Source organism: Triturus cristatus, chromosome 2_2 (assembly GCF_964204655.1).
Source record: "Triturus cristatus chromosome 2_2, aTriCri1.1, whole genome shotgun sequence".
In the NCBI taxonomy this organism is placed as follows: Eukaryota; Metazoa; Chordata; class Amphibia; order Caudata; family Salamandridae; genus Triturus; species Triturus cristatus.
The window spans coordinates 1,250,298,824-1,250,316,321 of record NC_140582.1 but is presented as its reverse complement, the minus strand read 5'-3'; the positions used below and the strand labels follow the sequence as shown (position 1 = coordinate 1,250,316,321).

The 17,498-nt window shown below is 47.8% G+C and overlaps 1 protein-coding gene across 4 annotated transcripts in view; it reads left to right on the top strand.

The window, feature by feature from the left end:
* Positions 1–17,498, top strand: part of LOC146863518 (uncharacterized) — a 287,879-nt gene that overhangs the window by 179,019 nt on the left and 91,362 nt on the right. For 2 of the 4 annotated variants that reach the window (XM_085642958.1, XM_085642957.1), the window contains one exon: positions 220–339. The exons of the other annotated variants lie outside the window; for them this stretch is intronic. In XM_085642958.1, the coding sequence (XP_085499084.1) occupies positions 220–339 (120 nt within the window). The remainder of the gene's footprint in view (positions 1–219; positions 340–17,498) is intronic. 4 annotated transcript variants of the gene reach the window in all.

Genomic DNA, 17,498 nt, shown 5'->3' with positions numbered 1-17,498 from the left:
TGGGGCATGCAACAGAGCACCAAGACATGGCTTGATGCTAATAAACTACATAAAAAGAGGTGTTGCACCTCAAAGAAGAAGGTTACACATCGATTCCTGAAGTAGTCCCATGGCAGTTACTGTGAGACCTATTATTAAGATTACCAGCCCCTCAGTAAGTGGTCTAGTCATAAACACAAATGACTTTTCCCTAATCAGGCTTTTTATCTCTTTCATCAGATGACACATGTCAAAGATTGCAAATGACAGCAGGCAAGGAGGTACTCTTTCTTCCTCCGAGACAGATTAAGCTCGAAGGTGTCTGGACTGCATGGCGTGAGCCAAGTGCTGCAACAGCAGGTCAGTAGCAGAAGTCCTCAATTTGAACCTCTCTTCCTTCATGCCATATGAAGCAGTTACAGCACCAATCCTCCTTTAGAATGAGCAGCGATGAGTCAAGGTTAATAAACCTGAATGTTCGAGGCATATGAGCTGCAGATTACACACTTTTGCATAGATCGCCATCTGGTGTTGGGCCCGGATGTTTGCAGTTTGTTTTTCCTCTTGGAAAGTCTTTGGAAGTCACGAGGTCGGTGACTCCTCCTTTGGATGGTATTGCGCATGGGCTTTGGCTCCATCCTCAGATTGTTTTTTTCCGCCATCGGGCTCGGATGTAATCTTCGCGCTCCGGTTCCGAACAGCTTCCAGTTCGACGATCCACGCGCAATCCTCACCCCAATCGCTGTATTGTTTCGATCGCGATCTCTTCAATCAATGCGCCTTCTCATCGACACAAACCTTTGGTTCCAGTCGTCGACGGTGGCCTTCGGGCCTACCCAGGCTCCGGTCCCGGCTCATGGAAAGAACTCCATTTAAAAATTGCCCTCTGTGGGTCCAAATTTCCCCACACTGATCTTCATGAGGTATGCAACCTCTGCCTCTCCCCTGAACACGAGGCTCGAGACTGTCCGGCCTGTAAGTCTTTCCGATCCAAAAAGACTATTCGGGACCGAAGAGCCAGAAGGAACATGGCACACTCCTCGACGTCCATTCCAGTCGACATCTTCGGAGACGACATCGACGATTCAGAACATCATCGCACCGAAGAGGACCTCGTCTGCGCTTCCGAGGCCGACGAGTCAGATGTGGAATACATCACTACGGCGCAGAGGGTCGTGAATACCAATCTACCACCTTTCCCCTCCCCCACCACCACCCGCGCCGACACCCAAAAAGGCTTTGGTCACGGCTTCGCCTCCGGGCCTAGGCAAGACCAGAGACACTGCTTCACACACCCCACCTTCGGGCCCGGTGAAGAAGCCAAGTAAGCCTTCCGGCGGCTCGGGCTCGAGCCATCCTACCAGCGGTGCCGAGAAACCCACTTCGGCACCGAAAAAGAAACCTGCCTCCACCTCGACACCGAGCTCCGTACCAAAGCCCTCTGGGTCGAAACCCAGCTCTTCGGTACCGACGCCATCTTCGGTACCGACCAAACCACACAAGGCCACCGACACTTCCAAGCCGAAGCCCATCTCGGCGCCGACCAAGAGACCGGAGGGTCCCAAGCCGGGTTCTAAACATCAAACCGGCACAGAAAAACCTAAAAGTCATCGGCCCCGACGCCTTTGGCGCCGATGGACCAAATTACCTCACCAGAGCTATTTACACCGGATCCCTTGCAAACAACTCTCACCAAGGATCCAAAAACTGGACATTTGACACACTCTACCAAAAACAGACATTTGGAGAAGTCTGCTCCGCCTCCACCTCCAAAGAGGAAGGACTCTGCTACCTCTCCGTTCAGAATACCTTCCCCTCCACCGCCTCCTCCTTCCCCACCTCCACCCCCTCCGCCCTCTCCACCCCCACCTTATCGTTCTCCTACGCACCACCACCTGACAAGGAATCAAAACTGCTAGATGCATCAGGCAAATGCACAGCATCCCAGGCGGCCAACATATGGCGTATAGCAAACACTCAGGCACTGCTGGCCAGATATGACAGGGCTCATTATGACGAATTAGAAAGCATAATGCACCATCTCCCTGAAAAATATAAAGCTAGGGCAAACGAGTTAATTCAAGAGGGTAAAACAATCACGAATACCTCCATACGTTGTGCCCTAGATGCAGCAGACACAGCCTCCAGGGCCATCAACACCAGCGTCCTTCTCCGTCTCCATGCTTGGTTAAGGGTATCTGGTTTTAAACCAGAAGTACAAGCCTCCATCCTTAACCATCCCTTTGACCAGGAACATCTATTCGGGCCAAAGGTGGATGAGGCCTTAGAAAAGATGAAAAAGGACACGGATACCGCAAAATCCATGGGGGCCAACAGTCTCACCCGTCCAGACGCTCCTTTCGCCGCTCCTCCTTTCGGAGTACATCCAGAGGCTACTCCTCAGACACAGCGTCCACATCATACAAATCCCCTACTCAGACCACCTTTACAAAAGGTTACCAAAGAGGCGGCTACAGGGGTAACAACAACAAGGGCAGAGGCAAAACAAACAACGCCCGTTCTGCCACACCTCCTACCCAATGACTTCTCCCCGCTCCCCCCAGACCATTCCACTCCAGTCGGGGGCAGACTCCAAAATTTCCTTCATGTCTGGGAGACCATCACCTCAAATGGGTGACCCAAATAGTTCGGTCAGGGTACTGCCTAGAACTAACATCTACCCCCCAAACATTCCACCCAGGCAATGCCCAATGTTACAAGAACATTCAACATTACTAAAGCAGGAGGTAATCTCCCTCCTACAAAAACAGGCAATAGAACACGTTCCTGTAAATCAACAATATATGGGGGTCTACTCCCTATATTTTCTCATACCAAAAAGGGACGAGACTCTATGACCTATTCTAGATCTCCGGCCCCTAAACACATACATACACTCAGGCCATTTTCACATGGTAACGCTTCAGCAGGTACTTCCGCTCCTCTCCCAGAACGACCTCCTCACCACACTGGACTTGAAAGACGCATACTTCCACATTCCAGTGCACCATGCTCACAGAAAGTACCTCAGATTTGTAGTGGACGGACAACACTACCAATTCACAGTGCTCCCATTCGGAGTCACAACAGCACCACGGTTTTTCACCAAGTGCCTGGCGGTGGTGGCAGCACACTTGAGAAGACAGCACATTCACGTTCCCATACCTAGACGATTGGCTGATAAAAGCCACTTTATACAATCAGTGTGTACGCCACACCGCCACCACAATCAAACTACTTAACCAACTAGGCTTCACGGTGAACCACCAAAAGTCCCAGCTACAACCATCCCACATAAAACAATACCTCAGTGCCACCATAGACACCTCAAAAGCGATAGCCTACCCCAATCCGGCCAGGATTGCAAGCATTCAGGCTTTGCGACAAAAATTCATACCTCAACACTCCCTTCCAGCACGAGTGTTCATGCAACTAATAGGGATGATGGCCTCTTGCATTTTCATAGTGCCCCATGTAATACTCCAGATGCGTCCTCTCCAAGAGTGCTTAGCGCGCCAATGGAACCAGGCACACGGTCAACTAACAGATCTGGTGTTGGTAGACTGTCGCACCCATCGCTCTCTGCAGTGGTGGAACACCACAAACCTTTCCAAAGGTCGACCGTTTCTGGACCCGGTTTCCCAGATAATACTAACAACGGACGCATCGCTCTCCGGCTGGGGAGCTCACCTATTACACCTCACCGTGCAGGGCACATGGGCGCCTCAACAAAAGTTACTCCATATCAACCATCTGGAGTTACTAGCAATCTTTTTAGTCCTAAAATCTTTTCAGACACAGATTTCAGGCAAGGCAGTCCTCATTCGCACAGACAACATGGCGGCCATGTATTATATACAAAAACAAGGCGGCACACACTCTCCACAGCTCTCTCAATTAGCACAGAGCATATGGAGATGGGCAATTCCCCACAAAATCTTTCTCCTAGCTCAACATGTCCCAGGAGTCCAAAACACCATGGCAGATCTGCTCAGCAGACAGTCACAACAGATCCACGAGTGGGAAATTCACCCACAGGTTCTTCATCCGTTCTTTCAAATGTGGGGGTATCCGCAGGTAGACCTCTTCGCCACCCACGAAAACACAAAATGCCCAAGCTTTGCCGCCAGATACCCACACCCATTGTCCAAAGGAAATGCGATATGGATGAACTGGTCAGGCAAATTTGCGTACGCTTTTCCGCCTCTCCCACTCATTCCATTAGTGGTGCGCAAACTACAACAACACTCCCTCACACTAATCCTAGTAGCTCCAACGTGGACCAGACAACCGTGGTACACCACGCTGCTGGAACTCTCTGTAGTACCACACCAAAAACTGCACCTCTCACCATGCCTCCTAACCCAGAACCATGGAGAGATCAGACACCCGGACCCAGCTCAGCTCAACCTTGCGATCTGGCTCCTGAAGTCCTAGAATTGGGGTACCTAAATCTTCTCCCTGACTGTATGAACGTCATCAGAGAAGCTAGGCGACCTACCACTAGAGCGTGCTACGCTGCCAAGTGGAAACGATTTGTTGTTTATTGCCATAACAACACCATCAATCCCCTGGACGTTTCTATTCAACACATCATAGGCTACTTACTCCACCTACAAAGGTGTAATTTAGCCTATACGTCCATTCGACTACACCTAGCAGCAATTGCAGCTTACTTACAAAACAGGCAACATCTTTCTCTCTTTAGAGTACCTGCCATTAAAGCCTTCATGGAAGGCCTAAAAAGAATAATTCCCCCCAGGGTACCACCCTCACCTGTGTGGAACATAAATATTGTTCTCACAAGGCTAATGGGGCCTCCCTTCGAACCTTTACACAAATGCGAACTGCAATTCCTAACATGGAAAACGGCTTTCCTTGTAGCCATCACTTCCCTTAGAAGGGTCAGTGAGATACAAGCGCTTACCATACAAGAACCTTTTCTTCAGATGCACCATAACAAGGTTGTTCTCCGTACCAACCCGAAATTCCTACCTAAAGTCATTTCCCCTTTTCACCTAAACCAATCTGTAGAACTACCAGTATTTTTCTCGCAACCACAGACCGTTGCAGAAAGGGCTCTGCACACACTAGATCGAGAGAACACAACCTTTCCGAAAGACCAAACAACTGTTTGTCTCTTTCTCTCCACCACACAATGGCAACCCCATCTCAAAATCAGGGATAGCTAGGTGGATTGTAAAATGCATTCAGATTTGCTACCACAAAGCAAAACAAACGCTATCTGTTCCCCCTAAAGCCCATTCTACACGAAAGGTAGGGGCTTCCATGGCATATTAAGGGAACATCCCATTAGATGATATCTGCAAAGCAGCTACATGGTCAACACCGCACACTTTCACTAAACACTATTGTGTAGATGTGCAAACTAAGCAACAAGCTAGTGTGGGCCAGGCTATACTCAAAACATTATTTCAAACCACTGCAACAGATACCGGTGGTCGCCGCTAAGGTTGGGAACTGCTATATAGTCTATGCAAAAGTGTGTAATCTGTAGCTCATATGCCTCGAACGGAATATGCTACTTACCAGTATGCATCTGTTCTTGGCATGTAGAGCTGCAGATCTACACACGCCCACCCGCCTCCCCGGTTACCTGTATCTGTTCCAGTTTATCTTATTTAGATACACACATGGGTTTCTTCACTGTTATTACTACGCTCCATCTTTCCCTGCTGGCGAAAAACAATCTGAGGATGGAGCCGAAGCCCATGCGCAATACGATCCAAAGGAGGAGTCACCGACATCATGACTTCCAAAGACTTTCCAAGAGGAAAAGAGGAAAAACAAACTGCAAACATCCGGGCCCAACACCAGATGGCGATCTATGCAAAAGTGTGTAGATCTGCAGCTCTACATGCCAAGAACAGATGCATACTGGTAAGTAGCATATTCCTTTATTTGCATAGGTTTATTGCTTTCCTTTGATGTACTTCAGCTGGGGTTTAGCAGTAGAACTTGCCACCCCCAGGGTAGGCTTCTGTTGCACCATACTGCATGTAGTAGTATACCTGATGTTTAAATATTCTTCTAGTCCTTTTTCCCCCCCTTCTCCAATCACAGTGCAGTCATTGTTGTCCCACAAGTTATTCCAGTTTCTCCTGAATTTCTGGATTGGTAATTTTTGGCACACTGGTTTGGCTTCAGACTGCCAAATGCCAGTACCAGATTCGTCTCTTGCCAGGCCCTTTGAGCACATTGTTGACTGTCATTTATTGGTGCGTAGTCGTCTCAACGAGAAGTACAATCATGATGTTACTGCCCTTGGTAACACACTAAAGTATACAAGAAAGTGACGGATGGAATACTTGAATTAATCTAAGCCACAGATAATTACTCTGGCTGCATCCCAATCCATAGTAATTTTACGCACCATGTCACCTCATTTTGGATCCAACCTATCGAAACCGGCCCTGGGTTGCATGTGTTCTGGTTCAGGAAGGACCTGACCTGGCACTTCATGCTTGACTGTTCCCATGAGGAGCAGGGTCAAGACTGACTTGAGTATGGCTGGGTCCAAACTGAGATGGCATGGTTGGCAAAAGAAAGATGGACTGGGATGCGACCTGAGCGATTGCCAGTTGCTGAGATTAATTCAAGCATTCCATCCATCACCTTGTTTTTGCATTTGCCTCCCTAAGTGTGCAGGATATCCCCAAACGTGGGCCCTGAGCTTACTGTGCCCCTGGAATCAAGCTATACCTGGCTGAAGAGCCAGGGGGCCAGTGTTGCCCTAACTCGACGACTAGCTGTTAAAGATGTGCTCACCCGAGGCTGTCCTCTCCCACCTCCAGACTACAGTGGACCTCCTGCATTGGCTGGGGTTCACTATCAACATGCCGAAGTCACACCTGACTCCCACTCAGACGCTCCCTGTGATCAGAGCAGTTCTGGACACAGTGCAGTTTCGGGCCTATCCTTCAGAATGGCAAGTCCATGATATTCGGACCGATACCAATGTTTCAGCCTCTATCCTGGATTTCGGTGAGACTGACACTGAGGCTGCTGGGATTCATGGCTGCGTGCATCCTGCTTTAGATGCATGACCGCTGTCATATGCGGGCTCTGCAGTGGGATCTGAAGTTCCACTGGGCGCAGCATCAGGGGAATCGCTCCAACATGATCCAGATCTTGGAGGGAACTGCAAAAGATCTGCAGTGGTGGTTAACGGACCGTGATTGTGTCAACGGCAGATCATTCTCTCTTCGCCAACTAGATCTCCTAGTGATGACAGATACATCACTCCTGGGAGGGTGTGGCCTTCTGGGAGAGGTGGAGATCAGAGGCCTTGCGTCTCCAGCGGAATCCGGACTACACATCAATCTTCTGGAGCTTTGGGCGATCCCGCTGGCATTCAAAGCTTTTCTAGTCTCTATCAAGGGAAGGCTAGTATAGGTGTTCACTGACAAAAGCACTGGCATGTTGTACTACAACAAAAAGGGCGGGGTCTTGGACCCTTTGTCAAGAGGCCCTGCATCTCTGAACGTGGCTGGAACATCAGGGAATATCCCTGGTTCAACAACTGGCGGATCTCTTAGCGTCAGGTGGGACGAACTGAGCCAAAGATGCCTGGAGGTAATGCAAGGTCTCTCTCAGCAGTGGGAAGAGCTTTGGTTAGATCTATTCACCACTGCTGCGAACGCACAATGTCAGCAGTTCTGCGTGCTGGAGTTTCAAAGGTGACTCGCTCGCAGACGCTTTTCATCTTGAGTGGAGCTCAGGTCTCCTGTATGCCTTTCTGGCCATACCACTCCTGCCCAGAGTTCTCAAGAAGATCCGGAACGACTGGGTCCAAGTCATCCTTGTGACTCCTGACAGGGCTCGGAGAGTTTGGTAGCCTGTACTGTTGAGCAGCCATCGTCCTTTGATCTTCCCGAAGAATCGGACTGATCTTCTGTCGCAGCAGCAGGGACGGGTTCTCCATCCGAATCTGTCAACGCGCATCCTTCATGCATGGCGATTGAGCAGCAACAGTTGACAACTTTCGACCTCCCGCTTGAAGTTTGCAATGTTATCTTGGCAGCCAAGCACCCCTCCGCCGAAACGGTACATGCAGAAATACCAGTTGAACCTATTTTTGCTCCCCTCTCTCAGGTCCTTCTTTGTATCCTTTCCCTTGCCAGGCCTAGCTCGCCTCTGTGCACCTTAAAGTGCTATCTTTCTGTTTTCTCAGTTTTTCTGCAGGTGCCTAACCAGCCATCTCTCTTCAAATTCTCTATTGTTTATAGGTTTTTGAAAAGGTTTGTAGCACGTTTCCTCCTTCAATTTTCATTGTGCCTTAGTGGGACCTTAATCTAGTCTTAACGTTTTGGATGTTAGCTCCCTTTGAGCCTTGAACAACTGTCCTCTCACGCTCTAACCATCAAGACTGCCTTCTAGGAGGCAATAACATCTGTCTGAAGGGGCAGTAAGCTTCAGGCTTTGTCATCCAAGCCTCCGCACCTGAACATCTACCCAGACAAGCTGGTTTTTCACAATAGAGCTTCCTTTCTGCTGAAAGTTGTTACTCCCTCACCCTGCCTACTTTTTGCACTCTGCCACATCCCTCTAAAGAATAGGAGCGACTTCACTGACTAGACCCAAAAAGAGCATTGTTCTACCTTGACTGCACAAGAGTCTTGGGTGGACGACCAACTCTTCGTGGGGCATGTCTGAGCGAAGAAGAGAGGCCGTGCAGAAGAGGACCATCTCCTGTTGGATGGTGCTCTGAATTGAGGTCTGCTATTCATTGGGCAAGACGCATCCCCCTGAGGGTTTGCATGCTCATTCTACCAGAGCTAAGGTTGCGACCACTGCGGTCCAGGATATCTGGCAAGCAGCAGCACGGGCTTCTCTACACACATTCACAGAGCATTACTTCCTAGACAGTCAGGTCCGTCAGGTAGGGCACTTTGCTTGTTGGGTCCCGCAGGACTTTCCAGTGTGAATCCGTTTCACAGACCCACCTCCGGGGAGATATTGCTTGGGTATCTGTTCTAAGGTAAGGGATCTGCAGCTAGTAGTCTGTATAAGATGAACATTTTACTTACCTTTGGTCATACCTTATCTGGTAGAGACTCTGTCTTGCTGCAGATTCCTTAGCGACCCACCCATTTGCCCCGCTCTTCAGACTTATTTCTAGGGCAGGTCTGTTTCCCTTTCAGGTTCTTAGTTTTCCACACCAGTGGTCAGTGGTCTTCATGGCTCCACGCTCTTGGAGTGGAAAGTTGCAAAGAGAAACTGACGTCAGTTTCAATAGGATGGCGCCTATATAGGTACTGTGTGTGTCACTTGCGGCTGTGATGCCTTCACGTGGAGCCAAACAGGGCCACCTACAGGCATGCAGAGGTACTACTCACAAATAAAATGTCCCGATCCAGTCGGACGCCTGGGGATAATTCTAAGGTAAGGAATCTGCGACTAGATAGTTTCTACCAGATAAGGCGCAACGGAAGGTAAGTAACTTTTATTTCTGGATGCAAAGAGAATACTGGGGCGGATGGCATCTTTATGAGAGCGTGATACAACTAGAGTGTGTTTTAGAGCTGCTTTATAAATTGAGAAATGGGGCTTGATTAATAGGAATGAATTCAAATTGTTTCATGTACACAAACCAAAGGTAGCTACTTTCCCAGCTTTACCTAAATTTGTTTTGGAATCAATAACTTGACTGAAAACCTATAGAAGTAAATTGACAAATTTCTACTGCCACATGTTGTGAATTCAATATGTTTTGTATACGATTCTGAGTTTTTGACTAAAGCATAAAAAAGTGACGGGGAACAAAATGATTGGATGGTCAGTAGGGAAGTTTCAAACTCTTCTATTGCCCGTCCTGCTGTGTACAAGTGTTAGATTAGGTCTTCTTTCACAGCCTATCTTTCAGATAAAGAAAGCAATATTGAGGCACTTGAGCATGATTGGATTTGTCTCATACTTCAGTTCCTTTGTACTTAGTGTGGCATTTTGTAACGTGGGCTGCAGCCTTGCTTTGTCATAAGCGTTCCTACATGCTGAACATAGACCACAGGCCCCCTGGATGCAAAGCAGCTAGGATGGTGAAGGAAGCACCTCACTGCTCTCATGCTACACGTTTCTCATTAATCTCAGACCGGGTTACTTGTAGGCTTTTCTCTGATTGTAAAGGGAAGTTTATATTGTTCTTCATCCCCCAGTCACTGACTTGTGCTTGTCGCACATGCAGCTTTATCCAGTATTAGGGTATCTTTAATAGATTTACATGCCTGAATCATTCCCCGTCGTCGGGATGGGAGTCCCCGATACATAAGAAAAGTCATGTCTCACTAGACATATAGAGAGATAGGCCAAAGGCCCCACATTAGTAACATATCCAGGTCCTTTTGTAATGAGGACCAAACTCTAGACAACAACCAATCAGCTATCACCACCCTCTGCAACCTTCCTGGAAGGAGCTCTAGTCCCTCAGATTTTCTACCGCACGTCGTGCTAAGGGAGTCTCCACTGAGCTCTGCTCAGTATTTCCTTGCTTCTGGAAGTCAAGCGGATTTTTCTTCACAATTACTTCTTTTAAGTGAAGTCTACTCTGTCTTCATGTCAGACACTCCTAAGAAAGGCCTTTTTAGGCCCTGTGCTTCCTGCAATAAGAAGAGACTGCATGTCGACGACCAGCATAAAGACTACCTCTACTGTCTTTATCCGGACCATTCCTCCAAAGACTGTAAGGTATGTCGTACCTTTTCATCAAAGACTCTTAAAGACCGTGAGGGGCGGCTTTTTATTTGGCTGCAGAGGCTTAAGGACAAAGAATACCCCTTGTCCTCTGAGGAGAATGAGGGCTCAACAAAGTCTTCAAGAACCTCACAGAAAAGGTCCAGAGATGCTTCTCCAGGTCCTTCTTCACAGCCCCCTCAAACGAAGACGCAGAAAAAGTCTTTGGAGGCACAACTTAAGGCTTTGACACACAAGGATCCTCCGCTGAGGATTGTACACACCTTTAAAAAGCCCCGTTGACGACCACCTTGTCGACGGTGGCCTCGACGACTATGAAATCTCCTTCTACAGCTGTGGGAGTAACCTCGTCGACTATGGCAGTCTCTACACTCTTGGCGTCGTCAGCACCGAACTCGACGACGTCATCGTCGACGGCTGTTGTTCCATTGTAGTCGACGATCAAGATTAAAAAATCGTCGTCGACGTCCTAGACAGTGTCGACACCACACTCGACGACGAGCGCGTCGACAAGTACGTCGACGAGGGGTGTTCCATCGACGTCTCTCCCATCGTCGACGATGGTGACTCCGTCCACGGGGACTTCGCCGACGCTACCTTCGTCGACGCTATCATAGGTTGTGTCCATTGGTGTTTCCTTGTCGCCGATGACTACACCGACGACTGCCTCGTCGATGGCACCAAAATCAACAGTGGACAGTGCATATGTTCATCTCAAGGTCACTAAAAGAAAGCAGACGCCTTCACTTGCATCACCAAGCAGGGCTCAGCCATTACCTCCGTCTCACCTTTTGGACGAGGAGGAGGATTCAGATGAGGGCAGCAGGTTCAGGGCTGCAACAAGTCCCTCTGAACTTCATGTCAAGTACCAGGAGGACTCGGACTATGACGAGCAAGACGCAGAAGATCAGGCATATTATCCGGACGACAGCCATCTTAGCCAACAACCCATGGTTTGTCTCTCTGCGTCTTTGGTTTCTGACCTCCAACTTTTGATTTCTGACTACAAGCAGAGGTTCCGTACTTCTGCTCAGTCTTCTACTCCAGTTCTCTCTCTGCCTCCACCGGCTATGCCTGTTACAATACCACCTCCCCTTTCCATGGATGATGAGGATGACCAACAAGAGGAGGGAGAGGTTCATGATTCCCAATCAACTCATGATGAGTGGGACGACTACGTCATCCCTTTTCTGGCGTCTCCAGTGCCTCCTCAAGCAGATTTCCCTCCTGAAGATATTGGGGGTTTTCACAATGTTTTGGAAAGGGCTGTACAGCGTTTCCAAATTCCTATGCCTTCTCACCAGCAGGACTGTTTCTTGTATGACTTCAAGGAACCTTTTCAAAAATCGGTGAGATCTGTGCCGATCAAAGACTACATCTGGGATCAAGGCATTAAAATCATGCAAAATCCTTCTATGGTCCCCCCAGTGTTGCCTCGTTTGGATAAAAAGTACATAGCTCCAGACCCCGCTCCAGCCATCTTACCGGACCTCCCAAGCTTGATTCCGTCATCACTAAGGCAGCTCAGTGGAGCTCTAAAAACCCTTCTGCTCCGCTTTCAGCCCCTCCAGATAAGGAGGGCAGACGCCTGGACAACATTGGGAAGCGTTTTTCTTCTATGTCTGCATTGACGGTGCGTGCGTCCAATTCCTTAGCGTTGTTGGGACGCTACAATAGGCAGATGTGGGCGGACATTGCACCATACTTGGAGGCCCTGCCGGACGACTCTAAAGCGGAGGCAAATAAAATTTTGTTGGAGGGCGAATGTTGTGCGATGGATATCGCCTCTACTGGTTTCCGCCAATTGGCTGGGGCTGTGGTCCTCCGCCGCCAAGGTTCGCTTAAGGCGATGACATTCCGACCGTAAATCCAGACGAAGAGTTTAGATATGTCTTATGATGGCCAATTGCTTTTTGGCACTCATATTGATGAAGCCCTTCAGGGCATAAATAAGGATATGGACACGGCCAGGGCTTTGGGTACCCTTCAATTTAAAAAAAAAAAAAAAAAACACCTTTTCGAGGCTCACGGGGTAGAGGTCAGTCTTCCGCTAGGGGAACCTACCAGCAGTATCGGTCTGACTATTCTTCCTCCAACCAGCAATATCGACCACAGTTTCAACAGCGCCAACAGCAGCAATCTCAATACAATAAGTCCTCCTTTCGCAGAAAGGGCGGACGACAGAAGGATTCTGCCTGGCGTCAATGACTTCTCTCTACCGCCGGTCTCCATTTCCTCTCCATCCTCCAGAGTAGGAGGAAGAATTTCCCATTTTCTACACAATTGGAAATAGATCACAACGGACCGTTGGGTTCTTCAACTGGTACAATTTGGACACTCACTGGAGTTCATTCAGATTCCTCCTCGTCCTATGCTTCACAAGAATCTGCGCCTTTACTCCTGGAAATCTCACTAATGCTTCAGAAAGGTTTTTTCTTGGTGCGCAAAAAGGAGAAGAAATGGAGGCTGAATCTAGATTTGAGAAGTCTCAACAAATTCTTAAAGAAACAATTGTTTTGCATGGTTACCATTCAAGAAGTGCTCCAACTGCTCAATGCAAACGACTTCATGGTATCTTTGGATCTTCAAGATGCCTACTTCCATATTCCTATCCACAGGAATCACAAAAAACTTCTGAGGTTCGCTGTGGCAGGCAGACATTACCAATTCCGAGTCCTGCCCTTCAGACTCAAGTTAGCCCCTCACATCTTCACAAAGTGCCTTTCTCCAGTGGCTGCATACCTCAGGCAGCAACGTCACCAAGTTTTTCCCTATCGCGACGACTGGCTCGTCAAGGCACCTTCTCTGGACGGCACAAGCAGATCTTCCAACGCCTGTCTGCAGCTTTTCAGTCGCTTGGGACTCCCTCTCAATCAAGACAAATCCACCCTGCAACCGTCTCAACGGATAACTTTTCTGGGTGCTATTCTCGATATAAACCAGAGGAAAGCTTTCCCGTCACAAGAGCGACAGTGCAAACTTCTTCACTTGGCGAATCGCATAAAATCCAGGAAGTTTCTCACAGTGCGCCTGTTCAAATCACTTCTCGGGATGATGTCATCCTGTATTTTGCTGGTTCCCTACTGTCACCTCCACATGGGCCCTCTCCATGAGTCACTATCCAATCAGTGGATTCAAGCCGATGGATCCTTCGACTATGTCGTTCAGGTGACCCCCCAGATGGTCACTGCTCTGCAGTGGTGGACTCGTCCACTGAATCTTTCTCAAGGCCTGCCTTTCTTGCTTCAAGTCTCTCCACAAACAATCACAACGGATGTGTCCTTGGAGGGTTGGGGAGCATTCCTCCAGGAACTTCGGATCAGCGGAAAGTGGTCTTCTTCCGAACGCAAACTTCACATAAACCTCCTCGAGCTGCGGGCTGTTTATCTGGCCCTCCTGGCGTTCTTTCCCAGGATCAAAGGTTCTCTGGTGCTTCTCCGGATGGACAATACTACAACAATGCACTACCTGAACAAGCAGGAGGGTACTCGTTCACTGCCACTCTCTCGCGAATCTCAAAAGATCTGGAACTTGTTACTTCAACACACCATCTCCCTCAGAGCAGAGTATGTTCCAGGAACAGACAATGTGCTGGCCGATTCACTAAGCAGGCAACAAACAACATGTCACGAATGGGAATTGAACCAGCAGGTTCTCAACAGCATATTCTGTCAATGGGGCACACCTCTCTTGGACCTGTTTGCCAACCAGCACAACGCCAAATGCCAAAACTTCGCAAGCTGGCATGCCCCAACGGGTATCTCTAGGGAATGCATTTTCGATAGCATGGTTCAATGTCTTTGCTTACGCTTTTCCACCGATTCCCCTGATTCCCAGGGTCCTCAGGGTTGAAGGCAGAACCCTGTATGCTAATCCTGATCGCGCCAGCGTGGCCTCGCCAGCAATGGTTCACGGAGCTCCATCTTCTCTCCCTGGAACCGCCAATTCCGGTGAAACCTTTTCCTTCTCTCCTAACAATGGACCGGGAACAAGTCCGACATCCGGATCCAGCATCTCTCAGATTATCGGCTTGGGTCCTCAGTTCCGAGAGTTCCATGGTCGAGACATTCCTCCAGACTGCAGGGTGGTTCCGGCTCGGGCTCAAGCCGACAGTACACACAAAACATATTCCTTGAAATGGAAAAGGTTCTGCATCTGGTGTAAGTCTGCGAATATACATCCTTTCACTTCTTCTCCAGAACAAATATTGCCTTATCTTCTCCATCTGGCGACTTCCGGTCTGGCTCACGCCTCTATTAAGGTTCACCTGGCAACGATATCCTCTTTCAGGAGATCTTCTATGGGTCCTTCTCTTTGGTCACATAGACTGATTAAACAATTTCTCAAAGGTCTGTTTAGGACTTTCCCTCCCGCGAAGTCTCCACCTCCAACTTGGCAACTCAACATGGTTCTTGCTCAGCTTATGAAACACCCTTTTGAGCCGATGCACAGAGCCAACCTCAAGTTTCTCTCTTGAAAAACTGCACTGCTTCTAGCCCTTACGTCTGCAAGACGAGTAAGCGAACTTCATGCATTCTCAATTCAAGACCCTTTTCTTCAATTCAAACATAAGGTTATACTTCGGACTAATCCCAAGTTTGTTCCCACGGTCCCGTCCGACTTTCACCTCAATGAGCCTATAGTCTTATAAGCCTTTCTTCCGAATCCTCAAACGGCGGCAGAAAGGGCTCTGCATTCACTGGATCTTAAACGCTGCCTTAAATTCTACCTTGATGGGACAAAGACGTTCCGCAAATACAACCAACTCTTTGTGGCTTACAGTCTACCTCGAAAAGGTTTTCCACTTAATAAACAGAGTATTTGTAGGTGGATCTCTGCCGCTATTACTTTGTCACCAGCAAGCAGGCCATCCCTTGCACTCGACAGTTCATGCCCATTCCACTAGGGCGATTTCTACCTCCATGGCACTCTTTGCGGGTGTGCCTATCCCAGACATTTGCAGAGCGGCAACATGGAAGACGCCGCATACATTTACCAAGCACTACTGCTTGGATACGGAACTCATGAAGGATGCTGCAGTGGGACAGGCGAGTTACGTCATCTATTTCGATAGAGGTGAGCCTTCTTTTCATCCCACCATCCTTTCCTTTACATGCACATTTCTCCATTGTGTTTTCTACGGTTTTCTTTTGATTGCACTTTACTTCTCTGCTTTCGCATTGATATGTTATTATCTGATGAATTTGTGAATTCTGTTCCCTCCGAAATGTGCCTATCATTGCTTGCTATTCTGATTCAGGCATGTGAATCTATGAAAGATACCCTAATACTGGATAAGAAATGCGTTGCTTACCTGTAACTGCAGTTATCCAGTATTGGTATCTTTCATAGATTCACATGCAACCCACCCGCCTCCCCTGGAAGGGCTTACACTTAGCACTGTGCTTACGAAGATCTGAGGGACTAGAGCTCCTTCCAGGAAGGTTCCAGTGGGTGGTGATAGCTGATTGGTTGTTGTCTAGAGTTTGGTCCTCATTACAAAAGGACCTGGATATGTTACTAATGTGGGGCCTTTGGCCTATCTCTCTATATGTCTAGTGAGACATGACTTTTCTTATGTACCGGGGACTCCCATCCCGACGAATGGGAATGATTCAGGCAGGTGAATCTATGAAAGATACCACTACTGGATAACTGCAGTTACAGGTAAGTAACGCATTTCTTCTCGGAGATGTTTCAGTGCTCGCCATTTCTCGGTACTAGCCGCAGATTGCCCTCCTATTACACTAAGAGCCGTCCCATCTATTTCTGCATTTTGTGTGGCTCTAAAGGCTCCTCTGTTTCATGGATGGGCTGGTGAGCTGCCCTGTTAGAGCCCTAACTGGTCTACTTCTGTATACAGCTCGTACCAAGAAACGCTTTGGGTGAGGACACTGCTGCTGAAAGTGCCATTTAACTGAACACGTTGGAGCTGTAACCGGTGTAACTGGGCACATTTCCGATTACTCAATTGTATTAATTTGATTTAAATGGAAAAATTAAGGCCTCTTTTGAACTTCAGTGACTTTTAAAGCACCCAACGTAAAGTTATACGTGGAAATATATCATTAGACAGTTAAAAGTTGGAAAATATTTGATTAATTGAAAGGAAAAGTTGGAAAATATTTTATCAATTGTAAGGAAAGATGCAAATTATGCTACATCACAATGCTTTTTGTGATATCCCTAAAGTAAAATAAATGGGCTAGACTAAGATTTTTGACAATGAGCCAGTTACATCTCAAATGAAACTGGACAATATAGAGCGCTTTGTGACCAAAAGATGCATCATTGATTAATATTCTTTCTTTGTTATAGCTACAAATGATGAATAAACATCCTGAACTTTCTTTTTTAATCTCTGTATATTTTGCGATTTTTAAGGTGTTATATATCATGCCAATCACAATCATGGGGTTTTAACTACGGCTTTGTGGTTTTGACTGACTTGATTATAAAATGATATAATGAGAAATACGATTGACTTTGATTTTGAGTTGCACCAGAGTATGCCTTGGTAAATGCTTAGTACATCAGTAGATATTAGCTCACACAAGCATAACTATTTAGTGGTACCATGAACAGATTACATTGTGTTGGATGCTAACAAGAAAAGGGGCGTTCGAGGCATGTGTGGTTGTAGATACACATGCTTAGCATAAGTCCGCCATCTAGTGTTGGGCTTGGATGATTGCAAGTTTTTGTTCGAAGAGGTTTTTCGTGTCACGCGGCTGTGTGACTCCTCCTTTTGGTGATGCTGCACATGGACATCAACACTCCATTGTTAGATTGTTTCTTTCCGCCGACGT